Source organism: Capsella rubella, unplaced genomic scaffold (assembly GCF_000375325.1).
Source record: "Capsella rubella cultivar Monte Gargano unplaced genomic scaffold, Caprub1_0 scaffold_11, whole genome shotgun sequence".
Lineage (NCBI taxonomy): Eukaryota > Viridiplantae > Streptophyta > Magnoliopsida > Brassicales > Brassicaceae > Capsella > Capsella rubella.
The window spans coordinates 1,672-27,313 of record NW_006238913.1 but is presented as its reverse complement, the minus strand read 5'-3'; the positions used below and the strand labels follow the sequence as shown (position 1 = coordinate 27,313).

The 25,642-nt window shown below is 34.2% G+C and overlaps 2 protein-coding genes and 1 long non-coding RNA gene across 3 annotated transcripts; 2 read left to right on the top strand and 1 right to left on the bottom strand.

Annotated features, from left to right (window-relative positions):
- The first annotated feature begins 262 nt into the window (after positions 1-262).
- On the top strand, positions 263-2,481 carry LOC111828552 (exocyst complex component EXO70H1-like). Its single transcript, XM_023778688.1, has one exon. It carries the CDS (start codon positions 387-389, stop codon positions 2,397-2,399), a length of 2,013 nt encoding a protein of 670 aa, XP_023634456.1. The 5' UTR covers positions 263-386; the 3' UTR covers positions 2,400-2,481.
- Positions 2,482-3,466: 985 nt separating this feature from the next.
- LOC17874563 lies at positions 3,467-5,042 on the top strand. The gene is made up of 3 exons (XR_002832906.1): positions 3,467-3,525; positions 3,737-3,772; positions 4,151-5,042. It is a non-coding gene; the product is annotated as an uncharacterized LOC17874563 (long non-coding RNA).
- Positions 5,043-11,219: 6,177 nt separating this feature from the next.
- On the bottom strand, positions 11,220-11,838 carry LOC111829499. Its single transcript, XM_023778629.1, has 2 exons — positions 11,674-11,838; positions 11,220-11,510 (listed from the first exon to the last, which is right to left on the bottom strand). Exons 1-2 carry the CDS (start codon positions 11,836-11,838, stop codon positions 11,220-11,222), a joined length of 456 nt encoding a protein of 151 aa, XP_023634397.1.
- Between the last annotated feature and the right edge of the window lie 13,804 nt (positions 11,839-25,642).

Here is a 25,642-nt window from a genome sequence, read left to right as displayed (position 1 = left end):
AAATAGAGAAAACCGTTCTCTCCCATCATTGACTATTTGACAAAATGTCTCTAACTAAGTATATGTAAGAATGTCAGAAATCTTGTTTTTTTTTTGTCTTTTAATATTTTTAGATAAACTAAACTGTCTGTGTTGGCACAACCAATAAATTCTTCACATATGTTTAATCCAGCTAGGCAATATCATATTTTTGGTGACTAACCAAATTGCAAAGCAAAAATCTGAAGAGAAACAAATTGTTGTTCCAAAATGACAATTGACATAATCTAAAGAGAAACAAATTGTTGTTCCAAAATCAAAGACTTAATTGCTAGGCTTATTAATTACTTTCCAAATTTAAGAACAATAATGAGAGAAAAAGAGGGACGACCAGCTTGTACAATTTGATGGACTTTGGACCCAACAGCTCCAACAAAAAAAAAAACAGTTGTCGAAACAATAGATTTTCCTTTGAAAAAGCCTTACCACCATATACGATCAATAAATACCCCAACACAAATAAGACTTCTTTCTTCAAACCAAGAAACATGGTGCTCTTGAAACCCTCTGCCTTATTAAAATCCTCTAAACCCCGGCCGCAACAGCAACAGGGCTTCTCTGAGTCTCTAATTGGCGATAGTGTGGATGTTGTTGACGCTTTCATAACCGAATGGGTTTCTCCACACCACAACGATTCTTCTACATGTTCCTGCATCATCTCTTCCCTATTCTCCCCCCAAAATCGTCTACAAGGCAGGCGCTTCCTCGAGGTTCTCGGCAGGTTACAATACGCCATTCAAAGTACTGTTGTGGTGAATCCAGACTCCGCTAAGCTTGCTCAAGGGCAGGATTTGATGCGCAAAGCTATGAAGCATTTAGAAAAGGAGTTTTATCGGGTTATGAAATCGAACAACCGGTTTTTGGATCCAGAATCCGTCTCCGGTTGGTCTTCGAGATCGTCCGAGGCCAGCACACCATCGAGATCAAGTGGAAACGCTTCGGATTCTTCATCTGATGATAACGAGCTTGATTCTGAATCCTCATCTGAATTAGGTAACGATATAGGAGGATTTGGAAATTCTGATGCCATCGTGGATTTAAAGATGATAGCAAATTGTATGATCTCTTCTGGTTACGAGAAAGATTGTGTTAAAATCTACAAGAAATTTCGAAAAAAGATCATCGACGACGCACTATCTAATCTAGGGTTTGAGAAGTTAACCTCTACCCAAATGCAGAAACTGGAATGGGAGATTCTAGAGAAGAAGATCAAAATATGGGTGAGGGTTGCGAGGGTAGCAATCACCACTCTGTTCAATGGAGAGCGAATCCTTTCCGATCACATTTTTACCTCCTCCGTCGCTGAGTCTTGCTTCGTGGAGATTACACTACAGAGAGCGTTAAACCTCTTCATCTTCTCACTAACTGTAGCGAAATCCAAAAAATCTGCAGAGAAGATCTTCCCAACACTCGACGTTTACCAGACGATCCTACACCTAGTTCCTAAAATCGATCAGATCTTCAGCTACGATTCGACCGCTTCTGTCAGATCACAAGCGGTTGAATCTCTAGATAAACTCTCTGAATCGGTGAATGCAATGATGACGGAGTTTCAAACGTCGATTACGAAAGAGTCGTCAAAATCAGCGATTCCATGTGGCGGAGTTCATCAGCTCACGAGGTATGTCATGAACTTCATCGTCTTCCTTGCAGACTACAGCGACTCGCTCGCCACTATTCTCAAGGAGTCATTATCATTACCTTTGCCGGAGGATTACTTCAGAAGCAGCGGCGAAGAAAATCCAGGATCCGGTGATCGATCTCCGATGGCGGCGAGATTCGCGTGGTTGATTCTTGTCTTGCTCTGCAAAATTGACGCCAAATCTCGTCTGTACAACGACTCGGCTCTCTCATATCTGTTCCTCGCGAACAACCTTGATTACGTTGTGACAAAGGTCCGTACATCGAATCTTAGGGTCGTACTCGGAGACGATTGGGTGACGAATCACGAAGTTAAGGTGATGCAATACCTCGAGAAATATGAGAAAAAGGCATGGGGAGATGTGGTTACATCGCTCCCGAAAGATTTAACAACGGAAGCGGAGGCGGAAAAGTCACTGAGACGGTTCAACGAAGCGTTCGAAGAGGCTTACAAGAAACACAAGATTTGGGTTGTACCCGACCCAAAACTTAGAGGCGAGATCCAAGCCTCTGTAGCAACAAAACTCATTCCCGGGTATACGGGATTCTACAAAAAATACCCGGTCGGATCATGCAAGATTGTCAGATTTACCCCTGAAGATCTAAATAATTATATATCCGACCTATATATTGGTTTAGGAAGAACCGTGCCCGTATCAAAAACAAACAAGTACATGACGGGTAGCCAAGCCACAGATTTGAAGCATCGGTCCATTTAAAAAAAGCTCGTGTGTAACTTTCTCTAGTTAAAACTATGTGAAATCTATACAACGTAGTCCAAACAACATTTAAGTTCCAATTTTATAATGTCAACGGAATCATAGCCCAATCCTAATATCTAAAAAGCCCATACCAATTTGCTATACTACTAGGCTTCACATTATTAGGCCACATTCCATTTGCTATTTTTCAGCTGAGAGCGTACCTGTGCTCGTTGGATTTCTATTGATCTTCTTCTACGTGTTGTTTACACTCACTAGTCACTCCCAAGTCTCATTATTTTTTGCTAAGAAGGTAAATATTTCATTAAACATGAAGATGTTAAGATTACAATCTAAGATCATAAAGATGGTCTCATGGCAAAAAAGATAAAAACATGGAAGAATAATTATCAATATGATTTTGCTCTATCTACTCAACCAAAGAATTGGAGCTAAAGAAGATAGAAGAAGCGATGACGATTTTGATTATTCTTTCTGAAATTATTGCGAGAGAGGAAGAGCGAAGCGTAAAGAAGAAGCCCAAATGCAAAAGTTGATTTTTTTAGAAATCTTTTGGTTGACCTTTATATCCAAACCTATCTTTCATGTTTTTATTAAGAATATGAAACCTATACAAAAAAATTGAGTTAGTAATAGCATCTAAATATATCATTTTTTAATTATCCGCAATGAATGTGTGCAAGACATCATCTTTTCGTAGCGTTTACTAATTGTCGGTTCTATTAAAAGTATATATATATATATATATTTGTATAAAGTTAATTTTCCATTTAAATTTTATACTCAAGCCCTTATTTTGATTGCATGTGATACAAAGCTAGTGCTATATTATGTTTAGGCGGATATTTTTTATTGTTGCCCGCGTGTACAATTCTGTGGTTAGCCAAAAGACAAAGAATTAACACTTTGAAAAAAAAAAACAATTAGCCAAAAAGAACATTTCTTTGTGTTTCTCCTTGAAAGCTGAATATTTCCCCTTAGGGATTCAATTATTTACAAGGCAATATAAACAGAATAACCCTATATTCTATTACTCCTATCTCTTTCACTTTTTCTGTTTCTTCCTCACCGTGATAGTCTGAAGATCGGCATGTCGCTTTCGTGGCAAATCTTCTAAATCAAGGTAACTTTTGAGGTCTAGGTTCAATTCGTTTTTCTGGGTTTATTTTGTTTCGATTTAGGGTTTATTTTGTTTCGATTACCATCCTCTTTTTGTAGGTAGCTTTGGGCTAGTCTTCACAACTACAGTTATATGAACTTCTTAATCCTTTTCGATTCTGCTTTGGGGAATCACAGCAACTAATCATTTTGGATTAATTTTCTGATTTTTTCAGGTAGCTCGTTTGCGTCAAGTTTCGCAGAAGACGAAGGTAATAATTTGGGGTTTTGGGGTCTAATTTGGGTTTTGATTTTATGAATTAGACTTGTTTCCATCAGTAATCGATTTGTTTTTCATAATAAATGTGTGATTTTTAGACTCGTGAGATCATTCGTATTTTAAGACTTGTGACTTCTTAAACTTTTGTGTGTTAGGCTTTGTGTTTAATGAGTATAATCGTTTTCTTTTTCTTTTTTAATTTTATTTTTTTAAAACAGATTCTACAAGTTCTTTGTCAAAAGAAGACTTTAGCTGACTCATAAGATTGTGAATCCTTTTTCTCACTGTTTTTGTTTTGTTTTTAATTACAAATGTGTTTGTTAGTTATAGGAATGATTTTGATAGTAGGACGTGATGGTTTTGTTTACAGGAATACCATTGAGTACGCTGAAGGGGCAAAACAATTTATGAATGCAATATTAAAATCTTTGGGTTATCGTCTGAGATTTTATATCCGTGCATCGATTGTCGCAATGTCAGTCATCAACCAGGTCTTGTTTGTTCAACTGACCCAAATGATCGAGTACACTTCATCCCTTTAGGTCTTGACGTTACAAAGGTTTGGGTACTGACGTTACGAAGGTTTGGGTACTGACGCTACGAAGGTTTGGGTAGATGATCTACCCTGCCCATTAATACATAAACACAATCTAATTTTTTAAATGTAACCAGACACGAACAACACAATCTAATTCTTTAAACGTAACCAGTCACAAACAACACAATCAAACAACACAATCTAACAACACAGTCTAACTCCTTTCAGCACAAAGTTCTCTAAACGTGAAGAGGAAAAGGGGAGTGCGAGACAATTATAATCCAACATGAACACATAAAAAATCACTTTTTCGAAGTGAGAGAGATTAAAGAAAAAACCCATGAAACCAAATGAATCATAGAACACAGAACAAATCCCAAAAATACAGAACAAACCGGATGAACTCGTTTGGCCGTAGATGTATCGAAGATTGGTGATGCTCCTGTGTGGAGACCAAATTCTGAAGTCGAGTGTCTTGCTGATACTATATGTACGACGGTTGCTTGGCCTAATGACAAGCTTAAGTTATTGTGATACACGCACTTGTTAAAGCTTCATGTTTTGTGTGCTTTTTAGAACTTATTTATTAAAACTTCTAGGTGTTGTGTTAGTGTGTGATAACTATTGGTATCAGTACGTTTGTAATATAATGATCCTTTTTTTTTTGTAATATAATGATTGCGTGTGTGTGTGTGTTTTTTTTTTCCTACGAGTATGTGTGTTTCTATTATAAAATTTCCGTTTATGAATTTCATATTTTGATCATTGAAATACGAAATTCAAAAAAAAAAACTAAAGCAATATTACGTGGCAACTTTACGACGGCTATAAAAAAAATAAAAACAGTTAAAAAATGCTATTATAAAGTTTAATATAACGCAAAAAATGTTATTATAAACTTTTATATTGCACAGAAAAACACTATTATAAATTAACTAAACAATAGCATATCCCTGAAATGTTATACAAAAGTACAAGACTTTTTATAACGGGAGTAGAAATAGCGTTGGTGAAAGCGCTATAAAAAACCTACCATAGCGGATATGAGGTTGAATTTTATTTAGTATTAACTTATATATATAATATATTTTAGAATAAAGATTTGATATATTATAATAGTAAGTGATATTTTTTTTTTGTTAGTCCATATTTATAATTCTAGAGTAAACATATTTTCTTTTATATAATATTTAATTATGGTGGCAAAAAAAAATTAATTATGGATAAATTTTCATAAGATATGAAATATATTATTATGAAATATAATATTGTTTGAACAATGAGTTTCTTATGTTAACAACCACAAAATGAAATCTATACTATTAATTGGGGAACATTATTTGTCTTTGTTGCCAAACAAACTTGAAAAAAATATATTACAAAATATACAATCCCAACCATGTAGCCAAACACACTAAAAGACAGCAAAAAGATTTAATTAAATAAATTAAAAAAACTAAAATTATCTATATTTATGGAAATCATATTAATTTTATTACCATAAAAAATGGAAAACTGAATTCGAAAGTAAACATATGTAAACAGATTTAATATTAATTATATATTTTAGAATATTTTGAAAACAATAATTTATATTTAAGAAAAATAAAGATGAAAAATATGTTTGATTATAAAATAAGTGACTAATCAAATTCTACATATCATAAAATGTGGAGAAGTATACAACATAATTAATTATATCATCAAATTTTTAAAAATATAATCATAAATAAATAATCTAAAATATTTGAAGAAAAAAACTTAATTAAATTAATAATTAAAATTTTGTTTGTTAAAATCATGTGAAACATTATATATCACAGAAATTCTGTTATTTACACATAAAATCTTCATCTTAAAAAAAACCATCTCGAAAATATAGCACAAAAAATAAAGAATTTGAAATATATTAATTAGATATGAGATATTTCTGTTTTTCTTAAAAAAAAATCAAAATCCAATTTTTAAATAATTATTCAGTAATACAGAACTAATTCAATCACCCTAATAACTAGAACTTGACATAACAAATCGACAGTTAAAAAAATATTGAATCGATTATTTTTTTTCCTAACTATAATGTGATTTCAAATATACAAACTATCCAAAAAAAAGTTTAATTACATTGTAAAAGTTTGATCGTTATAAATTCAAGATTTCATATATATTTGTACCTCATTAACTACTAAATTAAAACAGTTGACAATATTTTACAAATATATCATTAAAGTTAATTCTCAGTAATATATATACAGTAACTATAAAATAAGAAATATTTTCTAAAAATGGATATCTACTAAATTTATAAATAATTCAATTAGTTAATGATTTTTTTTGGATCACCCAATTAGTTAATAATTATTACAGACTTCTTTTTCTTATTAATTTCACACAATTTAACAAAATAAATCTACATCCATAGGCAATTTGCATATGAATACTATAGTCAACTCTTAACTAATTATTTTATCAAATCTTAAACAGTATTTTGAGATTATAAACATATAAAATATATATTAACATTAAAACTAAATAATAAGTGGATATATCAAATTTCAATAACAAATTGATTATATTTTTATGATTTAATTTATACGTCAGTAAGTTTCAAAAAAAAAAAAATCAAGTAGTTAAGAACAAAATCCTTAACTATCTAACTGATATGAATCCAAACTATAGATAAATGATATATTAAATATATATCTAAAAATATTATCCCACATATATAAGTACAATTTCAACCTATCGTTGACAAATATGACATATAAATTTTGGATATCGGGTTGGAATAAAAAAGGGTAGTTATATTAAATTTTCAAAATCTTAAAAATTGAATTAAAGTCAACTTTGGAACGTACACGTCTCTACTTTTGAGTGATTATATAAAATTTTACATATATTAAAAATTTATTTTATAACATGTAAATGGTGTTATTTATTAAAAAAATATAAACTTATTGGAATAGGTACAAGACAAAACATAGAATTAAAAAAAAACAAACATTATCTAAACTATTTCTTATAAAATAAGCAAAACACGATGAGATATAATGGTTAAGAGGCAATATCATAAAGTTAAATTTAATTTCAACTTTCAAATATAAAATAACGAGTACGATACGTGGACATGAAATTTAAATTTCTAAATTCAATTTCCACTTTCTTATTTATTTCAAAATATCAAGACATGAAATAACGGGAACAGGAAGACAACTTATACTTCGGATAACAAAACATCATATAAATGATTTTGTAACAAAATACGGGATGAAACATCAAAACCACACACGTACGTGCGAGTCTAAATATTTTACCTATTTCTCTGTCTGTTATACTAAAATATACAATCACAAATGAGTAAGTTATAATTAAAACCACAATTATGAGATGGAAAAACAAGACATATGTGAGAGAAGACGGGATGAATTTTCAATTATGAAATAGACAAACCACATTTCTCTTATTATTATTTTTTTTATATGTAGTTGTCTTTACTAATAGCAAAAACAAATCCAATAATTTTTTTATTTAAATTTTTTTAAAAAAAGAATACTAAACTAATAGAACTTTGGATTATGAACGTTAATAATATTCCTACAAATTATGTTTACAAACAAGACTCTGCACATATGAAATATATTATAAACTTAGTTTTTAAAATTAATCCCGCACGTACGTGCGGGTCCGAACCTAGTTGCATATAATTCAGAGTCAATGTTTTCATTTTAAAATCCCAATAAAAAAAATTGTTAGAATAGTCCTCTTTTTCAAAAATAGATAATATAGGGGCACACGCAGTGGGAAAATTGTGAAAATAATACATTAATCTTTAAATACATAGACAGTAGCTATGATAGAGCCTCCATGTCACACCCCAAGTACCCATATACCTCCACACACATGAATATGGATCTCTTTTCTCCTCCCTTCCAAGGGAGAGACCTCCACCACTCTCTTTTTCTTCTCTAGGGTAGGAAATGGCTAACTAGAGAACCCCTATACACGAAGAGTGACTCCTCCCTTTAAAAAGATCGGGTTTCTCCAAACCACACTAAACCGCACAAAATCGAAGAACAAACCAAATAACCTGACTCCTTTGGTGTCGAGCGACATCCGCCACTGATATTGATCGACCCCATACCGAAATCCCATATTTGGTTCACGGGCTTTACACACCGTAACAAAAATAAAAGATAGGAAATATTATGCAAATATGCAATGAAACATATTCTAGATTCTGCTCTATTATACAGTATCTATATCTTTAATTTTAGAGAAATTCTAACTAATAACCTTTTTATGATACCCTTTTGCAAAACTACCCTCTTTTTTACCATTTTCATGTTTGCCCTCTCTTAAACATTTAGTGACTATTTTGTCCCTAGTTGAAAGAATATTCTTTCCTTTGGATGGAATATTCCTTCCAAAATTTTCCCGCCAAAAAATTATCCGACAAAAAATTTCCCGCCAACAAGTTTTCGACAAAATTTTCCAGCCAAAAAACTTTCCGCAAAAAAAAAAAAAATTACAAAATTTTTCCCGCTAAATTTTCTTTAAAGGGTTTACAAGGATTTTTAAAGGGTTTTGTGCAAAAAAACCATTAATGTAGTTTTTGTTTTGCAAAATTAACCTCCAAATCAATAAAATGCAGGTCAATACCATAAACTTAAAAGTCACCCGCAATACGGCCCTTGCCTGTATCGATGACGTGGCATCTGTCTAAAACGTGTAAAAACGTAACAGTGTACAAAACGACACCGTTTTTTTCTCTTTGGAAAACGATAGAACATCCAAAAATCGTGTTGTTTTTGAAGTTTACAAACAACACAACATTTTTCGTGAAGCGTCCTTAGTCGTTCGATTTCGATTTCATGAGTTGGGGTTAATCGATTTGGGGTAATCTAATCGTTTTCGGGATTTCGACTCGATTTGGGCAAATATCAGATTTAGGTTTTCTGTTAGGTTTGATTTGGGGAAAAGAGAGAGTTTGTATTGTGTCTTGATTAGGGTTCTATTAGATTCGAGTAGGATACTGTCAGATTCAATTAGCTTCTTCATCGTCTTCATCGTGTCAAATTCAAGAGGAAGGGAATTGGTATTTGAGGAGACGGAATAGATATTCTTCATCGTCTTCATATCTTGGGATTTGAGGAGACGGATTCGAGAATCAAAGGAGAGCAAAGATGAGGTGAGAATCTATTTTTTTATGAGATTTATCAACGATTACATACAGACTGAGGTTTGAAATTTCTGAGAATTGATATTTTTTCTTTTGGTTCAGCTTTGATTTGTTTATGGTTGCTGGAGGATATTGGTCAAATGAGGACCAATATCTTGGAGGAGAGACACATAATGTGGGTCTAGTATCTGCTGAATCATTCAAGTTAGCCACGGTTCTGCTTCTGCTCTCGTATTTTGTTGGGTATGAAGACAACATGAAGAAAGTCTCTTGGTTTCCAGTAGAAACGCCTGGTGAGAAAGAAGATATTGATAATGATGAAGCCATGAAGAAAGCGGTTCATTACGCAATTGGACCATGTGCATTAACCTTATATATTGTTCGAGAAGATGATCCATACATAGGTAGGCACATTGATACTAATGCTCTGAGGTATCTGTCAGAAGATGAGACTTTGGTTGACGGTGAAGATGACACATTGGTTGCTGGTAGTGCCTCTGATTCAGATGATGGTGGTGATGAGAATCAGTTTGAAGACATAATTTATAGTAGTAGTGATGATGATAGTCGACATGTTGAGGTAGATGAGAGCAAGTATTGGAAGTGGAGAATTGGTGATGAGTACAATACAATAGAATCTTTTAAAAGAGATGTTACTAGATATGTTGTGAAGAAGAGGAGGGACATCAAGTATGAGAAGTTAGATGGCAAACGTGTTATTGCAATTTGCTCTGGAAAGGCATGCCCGTGGAGGATTTCAGCAAGCATCAACAGCACTTGTAATATAGTAGTGGTGAGGTCGTTACAAGATGAGCATACTTGCACTTGGCAAGGAAAAGTGTCTTTACTGACTAACTCTCGGATTACGGATCTCTACATAGAAGAATTTAGACTAAATTCAGATTTCTCAGCAGATCAGTTGCAAAAGAAGCTTCTTAGACGCAGCATAAATGTGTCTTGGACTATTTGTGAGAGAACAAGACTGAAATGTCTTAAGAAATTTGATGAAGAACAAGAAGAGTCTTTTGCTAGGCTATTCGAATATGTTGCTGAGTTGAAGAGAAGCAATATTGGATCCACTGTTGAATGTGAGGTAAGGGAAACAAGGTTTCATAGATTTTATGTTTGCTTTGTGCTTTAAAGAATGGGTGGAAGAGAGCTTGTAGGAAAATTCTTCATTTAGATGGAACATTTCTAAAGTGGAGAATGACAGGAATGCTTTTAGTTGCATGTGGAAGAGATCCCAATGATCAGATGTTTCCTGTCGCTTGGGCCATCGTGGATTGTGAGAATACTCCAAATTGGTTGTGGTTCCTTGAGCATTTGGTTGATGATTTAGGATTAGATGTAGGAAATGGATTAACACTAGGTAGTGACCAGCAGAAAGGATTGATTGCAGCAGTGAAGGTAGTGTTGCCTTATGCTGAACACAGGATGTGTGCAAGGCATGTATATGCCAACTGGAAGAAGAGATATGCTGGAGCTGAATATGAGTCCATGTTTTGGTCTGCTGCTGACTCATACTATCAACAACAGTTTGATAGAAAAATGCAAGAACTGAAAGAGTATAATAATGTGGCCTTTAATGACTTGAAGAATTCTCTTTTCTGTCCATGGTCAAGGTATTAAAATTCTAACTACCTCTAGTACTCAGGATAAAGTCTTCTAAACATATTAAAGACCATAATACACATTGTTTTGAACGATAATACTTGTACTAATCTACTTAAACATGTAGACTATTATTGCAAGTACAACAAAAGCCGCAACAACCGTATTCTTCAACTCCATAGAAATTCCATCGCTTTTTTTTTCAATCAACACCTTAAGCCTTGCCATTTCATTTTCATTTTCCGATAGGAGATTATAGAGGTGAGAAATCTCGTCTCTATGGACCAAAAGCGTTTCACGCATTTGATTCATAGTTGGATACTCATGAATTTCTTGCCTCAAAGATGTTAGTTCTTGCACAATAGCTTCATCCCACCACTTCCAAATGTGACATTCTCCATCCTACACATACAAATTCAAGAATTTTACAATTCAACCAAAACTCAAAAATGTAACCAAAATTCAACAATTCAACCAAACAATTCTAAAAATACCCACAACCCACTTTTGTTATCTACAATAATTCAACCTCATTCTAAAAATTCCAATATATACAATAACTTACATCTCGGTTTGGACATGTGTAGTAGAGTCTTCCTGGATTTGTCCTTTTCATAGAAGGTTCAAGCTGTGCCCTTCCACCACAGAAACAAACAATTGGAATCCCACAATCAGCATCATCAAATTTAATTCGATCCACGTTGGGTAAAGAGTGAGAACTTCCTGACATTGTGAAGAAACATAAAGAGAGGGACAAGAAATTGAGGAATAAGGAGGAAACAAAAGACTACACCCTAATTGAAATCGACAACCTAAATCTATATCACCAACTCTCTCTCTCTTTTCCCCCAAATCGTTTCTAATGAAGAACCCTAAAATCCCAGAACGATTTCTTATGTTTAGATTGTAAGGTTAGAAGAAAAAAATGTTTTATCGTTTTCCAAAGAGAGAAAAACGGTGTCGTTTGGTACACTGTTAAGTTTTTACACGTTTTAGACGGATGCCACGTCATCGATACAAGCAAGGGCTGTATTGTGGGTGACTTTTAAGTTTATGGTATTGACCTGCATTTTATCAATTTGGAGGTTAATTTTGCAAAAAAACCTACATTAATGGTTTTTTTGCACAAAACCCATTTTTAAAGGGTATTTTAAAGGATTTACAAGAGTTTTTAAAGAGAGTTTTTAAAGAGAGTTTTTAAATGGTTTTTAAAAGATTTGTAATGGTTTTTAAAGGGTTTTAAAAGCTTACAAAGGCTTTTGCATGGTTTTTAAAGGATTTACAATGGTTTTAAAGATTTACAAGGATTTTTAAAGCGGTTTTGAAGAGGATTTACAAGTGTATTAAAGACATTTATAAGAATTTAAAAATAGTTTAAAAGAATTTACAAGGGGTTTTAAAGGGTTTTAAAAGTTTACAAAGGTTATTAAAGGGTTTACAAAGGTTTTTGAAGGCACTAGAAGGACTTTGAAATGGATTTTAAGGATTTACAAGGGTTTTTAAAGGGCTTTTAGGAGTTTACATAAGTTTTTATTAAAGGATTTACCATGGTTATAAGGGGTTTAAAGAGATTTACAAGTGTTTATAAACTAGATTTTATCCCGCGGTACACCGCGGGACAAACATTTTATTTTTAATTTATATTTATAAAACTTTTACAAATATTGTTGGAATTTTTTTAATAAATATTAAGATTACATAATATTAATCTTACTTAAATCATTTTGATTACACATGTCCTATATTGATGTTATTAAAAAATAGTAAAATGAAAATTTTACCGGTATTGAAGTATGAGATTATTGATATTTTAACTTTTTATTAATATTAATTCAAACTCGTCCCGTCTTACAATCTATCTCGTCATATAATTTGTTGAAAGCATATTACATCCCTTCCTGTCGATACATGTTTAAAATTATAGCAAGGTCAATAATACTTTAGCTTAAACTTAGTGCAGAGTTAAAATAATAATATTACTTAAAAAGTTTTAAAATGTAATTAACAATCATATCCGTCTTACAAACGTCCCGTCATATAATCGCCAAAAAATTAAACGATGTTTAAAGTTATGACAGTTCAATAATACTTTAATTTAAAATTCGTGTAGAGTTAAAATACTAATATCATTTAGATTTTTAAAAACTTTCAAAATATTTATAATATCTAAAACGTTATAATATTAATATTACTTCTTACTTTTTATATAGTTTAAATATTTAGAATATTTAAACATTCTATCAAAATTAAATTTTTATAATATATAATTTTAATATATTATAATATTTTGAAACTTTTTAAAAATTTTTTATTTGTTCATTGTTCAAATAAAATAACGGAATAAAACTTTTAAGAAATCAAGTTTTTGCTTATTTATTGTGGTTATGAACCATTGTCAACCGTAAAACATATGCAGAAAAATAATTTGTAATATATGTCCATTTTCAAAAATTCAAATTGCAGCATATGCAAAAACAAATTTGGATTTTTATTATACATATTTTTATGTAAAAAATACATTAACAACAAATAAGAACATATAAAGATATTGGACAAAATTTTGAGAGAAATAAATTTTAAAAATAAGAAAATAATGGTGTGTATTTATTATTATGGAGATATTTTAAAAATTATGTTAAATATGATTATTTCTATATTTTTTTAATAAATATTTAATGCTAATGACATGCGATTGTAAATAAGTTTGAACCCAAAAGTTTTTTTTCATAAATTTCTGCAAAAATATTAATATAGATTTCCAAATCTAAATCATCGAATAATAGGTTCCATCAATCTAGGAATTATCAATATTTAAAAAATTAATATATAATATTTGCGAATTTTCTTAAAAAAGTTTTTGGTACTATTTAAATTCATTTGTAGTATTTTAAAATAAACTTAGGTTTTGTTTTGAAAAATTGCATCATAAAAATAATTAGAATAATATTTATGTATTATCTATATATATATATGTTTAAAATTGAGTTTAAAAGTTTTTTAAAATGTTTTTGTTAATAGATTAAATTAGATAGATTTGAGGAGAATGAATTTAGGGATTTTTCTGAATTAATTGTTTATTGATGTGTAACTAATTTTTTTTGTTTTTTTCTAAAATTAGGGACAAATTCAATTAATGTGAGTGGCAATGGCTTGTAAATAAGTTTCAACTCCAAAGTTTTCTTTACAAAACTGCTGCAAAAATGTTAATATAGATGTTATAAAATGATTTACATAGGTTTTAAAAGGTTTACAAAAGATTTTAAAGGTTTTGGATGACTTTTAAAAGATTTACAAGGTTATTTAAAGGATTTTTAAGGGTTTTAAAAGTATTTACAAGGTTTTTAAAAAGATTTTTTAAGGAATTGGGGAAAGGGAAACTTTTTTATTGGAAAAAATATTCATTTCTTCATCATGTGTAATACTAAAGGAGAGTAATTTAATCATTTCGCACATTGAAGAGGGTATTTTTGAAAATGTACACCTAGAGAGGGTACTTGTAGAAAATTATATCATAAAAAGGTTATTTGTGCAAATCCTCCTTAATTTTATGAAATTTATAATATATTTTTTTATTTACTTATTTGTTTATATATTTTTTTATAAAAGTTATTTGTTTATTTATAAAAAAAATTTCAAAAAGTAAAGTAAAATGATTCTATTTGCCTTCTCCGATAGTATAGAAGAAGAAAAAAGTTCATAGAAACCCTAACCGTTACAGTTATGACAACAGCGACTGTATCCAATGATCTAGACTATGAAACCTGGGCTTTGGTTGCGAAAGCCACACTAACGGAGAAAGGACTTTGGGACGTCGTCGAGATTGGAATCCCATCGACAAAGATTCCAGAGCTTGCGGCGACGATTCAACCTAAAGAACTTTCACTATGGAGAGATCTCGTGAGAAAAGACACGGAAGCGCTCAAGGTACTGCAGTCTTCTCTTCCGGACTCGGCTTTTAGGAAGACTCTCTCGGCTTCTTCGGCCAAAGATGTTTGGGATTTGCTTCAAAAAGGTAAGCAAGAATTGAATCTTCGTAGACTAGAGAAGAAATTGGAAGAAGTTAGTGTGAAGGAGAGACGCTTGATTTCTACTTGCAAGAAAAACATCAATTTCCTACAGGCAGTTGCGTGAAAAAATGGTAGGAAAAAGCTGTTTCTTACGATATTCCTACGAAAAAAATGGTAGGAAATCGCCCGTAGGAAATCGTAGATGATAAGATATTGGTAGGAAAATTTCCTACAAAACCGCACCGAAGGAAATTTTGTAGGTATTTTCGTAAGAAAAGCGAAGGGTATTTCCGGCCATTTTACTTCCAATAAAGTGTAGGAAACATTTTCCTTTTAATTTCCTACCAAATGATTTCCATCTATTTTCCTACGAAAACTCTATTCTTTCCAATTTCCTACGAATAATTTCACTCTAGTTTCCTACAAATTTTCCTTCAGCTTTCCTTCAAAAGATTTGGTAGAAAATACTATATATTCAATAAATTACATAATTCAGTTTTAAATCAATTTTAGTTTTTAAAATTGTCAAAAAATAAATTGCAAAGATAACAAAAATAAATTAAACATTTAAATGTAAATTGTGTTATATATTAATCCAAATTGAAATGTAACACAATCAATATTTAAATGTAATACAACCAAACTCAAAGGTACAAAAAAAATTACTTTGAATCTTCTTAAATCATTTGCCAGGGAATCTGCAAAATAACAAAAAGAAAATAAACATTTTGCTATCATCAAACCTGTACTATGGAGCTTCTAATTGTAAGATGCAACCACAAGTTACTAGTGTTTAGAGAAAAATGTTTAATATAAAGCTGCAACAAAGATATAAACTATATGCAAAAGGATCTAAGACGACATGCTTTTACAAGATACAGAGATAATATATGTTAAGACTTTGTAAATGGAAGTGTAACACTAAGCACTTTGTATGAAAAACCATGAGCTTTAAATGTAAAAGTCAAATCCACTTACATGTTAGTTTAGAATTTCTCTGATGTTATATGTGTAGATGATATACCAACGAGAACTCCCATCTTTCCATATCAACAACACCAGAAGAATCCAATATGATAATGTGCATGTCTGCGAGTATTACATGAATTTTAGTGGGGAAAGAGTAAAGAAGAATACTAGAACAATAAAATGATGATACGATGATGTTAAGGAATTATAAACAGTTGACCACAATGCAACATAATCCCAGCGAGTAAGTACTTAGACAGAACACACTAACATTAAAGGACTAGAATCTATCGAACACAATTTTGGACAGAACACAATTGAACACAATTTGCAAATGAGAGAACACAAAAACAATGACAAGCTATATGTGGGAGAACAGACAGCCAATGAACAACAAATTTGGTGTTAATCGAACACAATGAAGAGAGATAAATAAGCTAACCCGAACACAATAAAGTGACCAGCCAAAAATAGAAAATAATACTTTCAAACATTTTATATTTACCTGTAAGCAAGCCAGTGTCTCCTAAAAAAAGTGTGTGTTTCCATTTGATATTCTATCAAACAAACCAAACACTTTTACTTTGATAAATCGTGAATACAAGTGTACATCCCATACTTGCAAGCTTTTTTAACGTCACCATCATAAGCAGTGTCGAAACACAAATAAAAAGAGTATAAGGGATAATTTCAGAATGCAGGATTATACCTTGTAATAGAGGGCATAGATGATAACATAAGTCTAATGTTTAAAACCTGTCAAGATGATAAAAAGGCTCATCATCTCTGCAATGAAGCAAAAAAAAAATTATTAACAAAGAGAACAATGGTTAGCAAACCGAATGAAAAAAGGTCAAGACAATTATATAGATGGTAGTGACTCACATAGGATCCCTAAGGCACATGCGTTTTTGAATCATTCACAAACACCTTGCATAAAAAATGAGAAGTCTTTAGAATTTTTTTCCATAAGCTCACTAAATTAAAGTTTAATGAATAAATGAAGTAACGAAATGAGAAGTGAGTCGTAGTTAAGTAATGGAGCACAAAAGCCCTAATTTTCAATTTCAGCATTATTGTGAACCCAGAAGAAGATAACTTCAAGTTCGTAGCTTTTTTTCAGCATCCAAAGCGAAGATTAAGCAGAAGCAAGAGACCCAGTTCAAGTAATGTTAAGAACATAGCAAGGAAGAGACAAACCTGGATCACTAAATTACGAATGCGGTGAAATCTCTAAACATCGTAGATCTAGATTTTGGCAGTCGTAGATCACGATTCCCTCCTTGAGGTTTTTAATTTCCCACCAATATAATAGGTCCCAATCTAGAGATTCTCAAGAACACAACACAAGACTTGTTTAATGGGTAGTTATGACTACCTCTTTTTGGCTTTTCTTTAATATATATAGTAAAACATTACAAAAACTAGAACTATTGAGTCCTACAAGGATAAGGAGAGATTAAAAGAGATAACACCAATCCTAAAGAATAATTATCCCAAAGAACCTAAATCAAAACCAAAAACATAAAACACCAAAACCATTAGCTTCTAATCCAAGTAACGTGAATTAGGCCTTCTTGTACGGACGGGCCGAACCGATATTATAGGCCCATCAATACCCTCCCCCCGAAGAATAACCTTGTCCTCAAGGTTAGGAACAAAACTGGAAAGCTTGCCCCCACCTGCTCCTCCTCCTCCCAAGTTGCGTCTTCTTCACTTAAACCCTTCCACCGGATCAATAACTCGGACTGCGCCTTACCCCCGATCTGCACTAAGCGCTTGCGAAGTACCTTCTCGGGCTGCAAATGTAGGTACCCATTCTCCCGCAGCGGCGGAAGGCTACCCGGAATAGGCGTCGCCGTCCCAATGTGAGGCTTGAGTAGCGACACGTGAAAAACAGGATGTATGCGCGACCCTTGTGGCAACGCCAAACGATAGGCGACGGCACCAACTCTAGCTTCAACTTGAAATGGACCAAAATACTTGTGAGCTAATTTCTGGGAAGTGCGTCGAATGACTGACTGTTGCCGATACGGTTTCAAACGTAGGTAAACCCAACTACCGCATTCCAACTGCAAATCACGCCGCTTAGCGTCCACATGCTGCTTGGTCCTATTGTTGGCTCGTTCTAGATGATGTTTTAGCTCCTGAAGAAGCTCATCCCGTGACGCCAACTGTTCATCAACCTCAGCCAATGTCGACGACCCCACTTCATATGTAGGAATTGTGGGTGGTGAACGACCATAGAGAGCTTGAAATGGGGTGGTTCCCGTGGAGGAATGGTACGTTGTATTGTACCAAAACTCAGCCCAAGGTAAAAGAGAACTCCATTGAGTAGGCCGGTTTTGGACAAAACAGCGAAGGAACTGTTCAATACAACGATTCACGACCTCTGTTTGTCCATCCGATTGGGGATGGTAAGCCGACGACATGCGTAACTTCGTTCCTGCCAACTTCCAGAACTCGCGCCAAAACAAACTCACAAAGATAGGGTCACGATCACTTACAATAGAACGAGGCATGCCATGATGTTTTACAACCGCTTCTACAAACTTAACAGCCACTATCTTTGCCGTATACGGATGTGACAATGGTACTAAATGAGCTGATTTGGTTAGTCTATCCACAATGACCATGATGGACGTGTAACTGTCCGAACGAGGCAGTCCGTCAACAAAATCCATGGAAACATCCTCCCAAACCTTGTCGGGAACGGGCAGAGGTTGGAGCAACCCGGCCGGAGCAAGTGAAGACGACTTCGCCCGTTGACATACGTCACATGCTGCCACATAATCTTTAACTGTGCCATGCATAGATGGCCAATAAAACTGCCTAGCCAACCGCTTGTAAGTCCGTAGAACCCCGGAGTGCCCACCTATGTGCGTATCGTGATGCTCACGGAGTAACTGATTGATCAATGGGGACGACGGAGGCACCACAACTCTGTTTTTATAACACAAAAGGTTATTACGCCAAGAATAAGGATCACCGGGCTTGGAAACCGCTAATTGTGTAGCCTTGAGCATATAAGCATCCGTTTTGGCTAACTCCCGGATGTCATTCCACAAACTTGTTTGTTGGACATAAAGTGCGTTAAGAATAGGGCTCCCCGTCACACGTGATAAAGCATCCGCTGCCGTGTTTGTTTTGCCCGGCTTGTAAGTAATCTCATAGTCTTAACCGACCAATTTTCCCATCCATTTCTGCTGCTCCGGTGTTAAAATCCGTTGTTCCAAAAGGTAGCGTAAACTGCTTTGATCGGTTTGGATAATAAAGTGGCGTCCGAGTAGGTAAGGTCTCCAAGTTCGAATCGCAACCACAATCGCCAACATCTCCCGAGCGTAAGTAGACCATGATCGTTTAGTTACTCCCAAGGCTCGACTCATGAATGCAATAGGCCGTTCCTGTTGTGATAGAACAGCTCCAATACCATCACCCGATGCATCCGTTTGGATTATAAAAGGAATTGTAAAATCTGGAAGTGCAAGTGTTGGAGTAGACGTCATGGCCGTTTTTAAAGCATTAAACGCATCTTCAGCCTCCGAGCTCCAAGCAAAACTTCCCTTTCGGAGTAGGTTTGTGAGAGGTCGTGCAACAATTCCATAATCACGAACAAACTTGCGGTAGTAGCCCGTTAAGCCGAGAAAACCGCGAAGCTCCGTAATAGTAGTAGGAACCGGCCAATCTAGCATAGCTTGTATCTTAGTTCTGTCCGCCTTTACTCCCTCATCCAAAATTATATGACCAAGGTACTCTAGCTCCCGCTGTCCAAATTCGCACTTCTTTAGTTTTACGGCCAATTTGTGTTCTCGTAGGATTGTAAACACTTGCCGCACATGCTCAAGATGAGAGTCCCACGTAGAACTATAAACAAGTATATCATCGAAGAATACTAGAACAAATTTGCGAAGGTACGGTCTGAAAATATCGTTCATAAGGGCCTGAAAAGTGGACGGAGCATTGCAAAGACCGAAGGGCATCACCAAGTACTCAAAATGTCCGTTATGAGTGCGAAATGCTGTCTTTGAAATGTCTTCGGAGTGCATCCTCACTTGATGGTAACCAGCAGTGAGATCTAATTTAGTAAAAAACTTAGCTCCATGAAGTTCGTCAAGCATATCATCCACCGTAGGAATAGGAAACCGGTCCTTAATAGTGACTGCGTTAAGGGCTCTATAATCCGTACAAAACCGCCAAGTGCCATCTTTTTTCTTGACAAGTAACACCGGTGATGAAAATGGACTAGAGCTTGTGCGAATTATACCTGCCTCGAGCATGTCCCGTACTTGTTTCTCGATCTCGTCTTTTTGAAAATGTGCGTAGCGGTATGGTCGCACATTGACGGGATCCACACCCTCCTTTAAGGGTATACGATGCTCAATTGACCGACTAGGGGGCAGCTCTGTTGGTGGTAGAAAGAGATCTTCAAATTCGCCTAGTAGAGGCCGGAATGTTGCAGGAATACCTTGCTCTAGTCCCGTTGGAGGGCTTACTTGAATTGCAAACAACGCCTGACCTTGCCGTGCTTCTTTTTCTATTTCCCGCGAGCTGGCTTCTTGAAGTTGTGAGTGAATACCGTAGAGTTTTCGAATCGTTCCCTCCCACTCAAACTCCATTGTTTGAGCTGTCCAATCACACACAACTGGTCCCAAGTTACGAAGCCAATGAACACCCAAGACGACATCTAATCCCACCAAGGGTAGGGCATAGACTGTCAACGTGAAGTCAACCTCGCCAAGTCGAACCACTACGACCTCAAACTTCCCCGTACATTGTAGAGATTTACCATCAGCTACCTTGACATCGAATGGTTTAATGGATGTGAGAGGAATGTGTAAATCTTGAGCTGTCTTGGTACTTATGAAATTGTGTGTCGACTCGCTGTCTACCAAGGCGGTTAACTCATTATGGCCAATACGTGCTTTCAACCTTAATGTTTGTGGTGCGGTCCAGCCTGTTAGAGCATAAGACGTTATCTCATGTACTTCCTCATTGTTTTCTTCCTCCCCTACACTAGTATCCTCCTCTGCATCATCCTCTCCTTCCATAATGAAAACTTGTGGTTGTCTGCATTTATGGCCAGGTATATACTTCTCGTCACAACTGAAACATAAGCCCAAACTTCGTTTCTTTTTAAGTTCCTCCCAGCTTAACTTTCGCGGCTGTCGCGGAAGTGTTTCCTGTCCGCGTGAGAGATCTTCTTCCTTCGAATTTAGCCGAATTGGTGATGTGTATGGGCTCTTAGTCGTCGATGCATATGGATTTGGCCGAAAGGTAAAACCAACATTACTCTTCTTCTTTTGTCGTTGTAGCTGTTCGTCTTTTAGGCGTGCTAGGTTGAGAACTTCTTTTAGGGTTTTAGGTCGGAACATCCGTATGCTATCCGCGATCAGTGGGTTTAACCCGCCCACATAAGTTCCTATCAACGCTTTTTGAGTCCATCCTTCCACCTTGTTTTGTAACCTCTCAAAATCTCGTTGGTATTCATGTAGGGTTCCCGTTTGGCGGATTTTGGATAGTGCCTCATCAAAATCATCTCCATCCGTTGGACCAAAACGAACCCAAACTTCTGCTTCAAACACTGGCCATGTGATCTGAATTCCATCTTCTCGTAAGGCTTTAGCTGTAGCCTGCCACCATTCGTTGGCTTCCTCATCAAAGTGGTAAGCTGCAAATCGAACTCGTTGATCAACAGAGGTACCATGGTATTCAAAGTACTGTTTAGCTTTGCTAAACCATGATGTAGGATCACCGCCTTTGAAACGAGGGAAATCAAGTTTCACTCCTCTCCCTGGCGCCGCTGGATTGTCATCGTCCCTGCGTTGTTGCAGTTGTCGCTCATGATCTCCACCTCTCGGTCCAATTCTTGTCGTACTATCACTGTCCCGTTCTTTGGTTAACGTGTCTGTTAATCGAGTCAGAGTCTCCTCCATCCGATGAAATTTGTCAGCTATGTCTTGGTTAAGCTTGAGCAAATCTCCACGAATATCTGTTACACCCGATTCCAACTCCTCGATCCTTTCCTTGTTTGTACCCGCCATAACTTGATACCACAGATGCGGTCCGAATCAAGCTAACTTCTTCTCTTCCAAGTAAAAACTTCTGGCTCTAGATACCAATTAATAGGTCCCAATCTAGAGATTCTCAAGAACACAACACAAGACTTGTTTAATGGGTAGTTATGACTACCTCTTTTTGGCTTTTCTTTAATATATATAGTAAAACATTACAAGAACTAGAACTATTGAGTCCTATGAGGATAAGGAGAGATTAAAAGAGATAACACCAATCCTAAAGAATAATTATCCCAAAGAACCTAAATCAAAACCAAAAACATAAAACACCAAAACCATTAGCTTCTAATCCAAGTAACGTAGATTAGGCCTTCTTGTACGGACGGGCCGAACCGATATTATAGGCCCATCACAATAACGCTCCAAGACGTTGGCTCGTGGAGAGAGATGGGTTCAATCGGAGGATTCTACTCCAATGTTAGGGTATCGGGAGGTAACATCATGTTTGGGTATGAGATGGGTTTAGGTTTTGAGAACAAAAGGTAGACGAAGATATTGAGGGGAGAAGAGGGGTGGAGATAAAAGATGGTTCAGCCTCATATAGCGGTGGGGATGGTGGAGGAATAGATCTGAGAGGACAATGGCTGTGGGAGGAGATGAAGGTGTCGAGGGAAGTACTTGGGGATTTTTTTTTTCTTTTTAAGTTTTTTTTTTTTCATCAATTTTTTTTTAAGCTATGTTTTATGTTTTATTTTAAAGAGAAGGATCATGTTTTATTTTTGTGAAATAAGTGAATAATAATATATTGTGGAATTCCCAAATTATATGTGGAATTAATACAATAATAATAGTTTTACATAACAGTGCTTTTAAAAATTCAAAATTAAATATAATTTTAGTGTAAATGTGTAGGATTATGAATGAAAACAATTTTTTTAATATTAAAAGTTTAATATAATTTTACTGTAAATGTGTGGGACTAAACCAAAAATTATGATTAACAACGAAAACTTTATAATTTCCTTCAAACTTTATTATTATGATTACCAAAAATTATGATTATCAAAAATTATGATTATCAAAGAAAAGTTAACCTTCTTATTTCCTACCAACATCTTACAAACAAGTATTCCTACTAATTTCCTACAAATCGACGATCCTTCTACTTTCCTACAAAATGTTTTCCTTCCTTTTCTCTTCCGTTTTCCTACGTCGTTACCTACAAACATAGACCTGAAGGTATTTGGTAGGAAAAATTCCTACCAAATTCCATCGGCGCTTTTTCCTACACTATTCTTCTCCGTTTCCTTCCAAATTTCCTTCGAAAATAATATTTATATGAATTTGGTAGGAAGATTTCCTTCCACTTTCTGACACGCTTTTTCGTAGTAAATTTCCTTCTTTTTTCCTACCCGTCGCTGTTTTGGTAATAAATGCGAAGTGTTTTGGTAGGAAAAATTTCGTTCCTAAAATTTTGTATGAATTTTCGTAGGAATTCACTATGTTTTCTTGTAGTGTTGGATAGAGTTTTGGAAATCGTTGGAGAGTTGCGTCGAATGCAAATTGTGAAATCAGATTATGAGGTTATCACGAAGGTGTTATCATCCCTCTCAGGGGGGTATGGTGACGTAGCTACACTCTTTGAAGAAGTTAAGTTCACGGATATGAAGAGTATGCCACTTACGGGTCTAGTTGAGTTTGTTTATATGTATGAATCGATAACTTACGAAGCTACTTCTTTGAGGTTGAAGAATTTGAGACTTGAATCAAAGTCTGATAAGTGGTGTAACGTTTGCAACAAGAGTACTCTAAATTAATAATAATAATAAAATTATCTTTATATGTGTGTAAATTTATATATATATTTCATAAATACCGTATAAATACCTTTTAAAAACCTTTGTGCACGAAAACGTATCAAGAAAACGTATCAAGAAAACCGTATCAAGAAAACGTTTGGTTTAATTATAATATATTATGTATAATATATGAAATATATACATATTTATATTTGTGCACTTGTAATAAAAGATTAATATAATATATGTATATGTTATATTTGATCTAAGTATGTATGTGTGCACATATAATAAATGGGAAAAATGTCAAAAAAATCTCCAACTTACAAATTGTGGACGAAAAAAGTATGAACTTTCGAAATGTCATTTAAATCCTAAAGTTTTGTTTGACTTTCAGATAAAATGGTAAAGTTTCATTGACCTGGCCATTTTGGGCATGACGTTAAATTTCCGTTAATATAACTAATTTTCTATTAAATATCCGTTTCTCAGACTCAAATCGTATCCACAGAGGATCGAACTCATGAGCTTATGGACTCTCCACATGCTTTGAACTCTTGTCTATATACAATCTTTGTTTGGTGTAATATATTGATGTTATTGTCGCTCAATGGTTAAGTGTGAGAGAAAAAGTGTGCAAAGGTCATGAGTTCAACCCTTTATGAGCGCACTTAGTTCTTATTTTTAATGAAACGACGTCGTTTTAAAAAAAAAACAAAACGACGTCGTTTTGGTTGAACGGAAACTCTAACAGAATGTTAACTCAGTTAACGGAAATTTAACGTCATGCCCGAAATGGCCTGGTCAATGAAACTTTAATATTTTATCCGAAAGTCAAATAAAACTTTAGAATTTAAATGGCATTTCGAAAGTTCATTATTTTTTTGTCCACAATTTGAAAGTTGGAGATTTTTTTGACATTTTTTCCTATAATAAATACAAATTAATATGACTTTACTCTCGTAGAGATTTAGTCAAAGTTATTGGATTTAAACATGTAACATGTTGGATTTAATAACGTACCTTTGATGATGGTTTTTGCTTTGTAGATGATTTTTTGCTTTGTCGACGATTCTTGAATTTTTGCTTTGTTGAGGGATCTGATTTTCCATTCCTTTTTCATAACTACGATGATGAGATGATCAAAAATTATGGAACAGAAGATTAAAGAGAATATGTATTTTAGAGGAGAAATAGAAAAAAAAAAAAAGATGAAACAAAGAACGGAGAGGATTATAGATAAAAGAAACTGATGTGGGATTTGAATAGAAGAGAAATCAGTTTTTTTTTTCCTTGATTGTGGAGGAGATAGATTAGGGATAGTGACTTAGGGGGGGTATTGGGAGAATGATTCCAAAAGAGTTGGTAGATTTCAAAAGTTGATAGATTTTAAAATTCTCAAAGATTATTTTAGATTCTAATAAATTTGTTTACCCAAATTTGTGGATTCTTTGTAGTAACTTTTCTAGATTTTAGTAGATTGTTCATAACTTTTTTTTAAAAAAAATGTAAAATGAATATATGATTAACGTTTCCTTTCCATATATAAGCAAACAATATCATTATTTATTTCTTTATATTGGTGTATTTTGACATAGAGAATAACTCATAGCTTTTCCTTCATCTTCTTGGACGACGAACACTCACCAGGTAATAGATCTTTGCTCTTCAATATTATAGTTTTGTTATATTCTAGAATAGTTGCAATTTTTTTTTTTCTTATTTCCAAGTTACGTATGCTATTG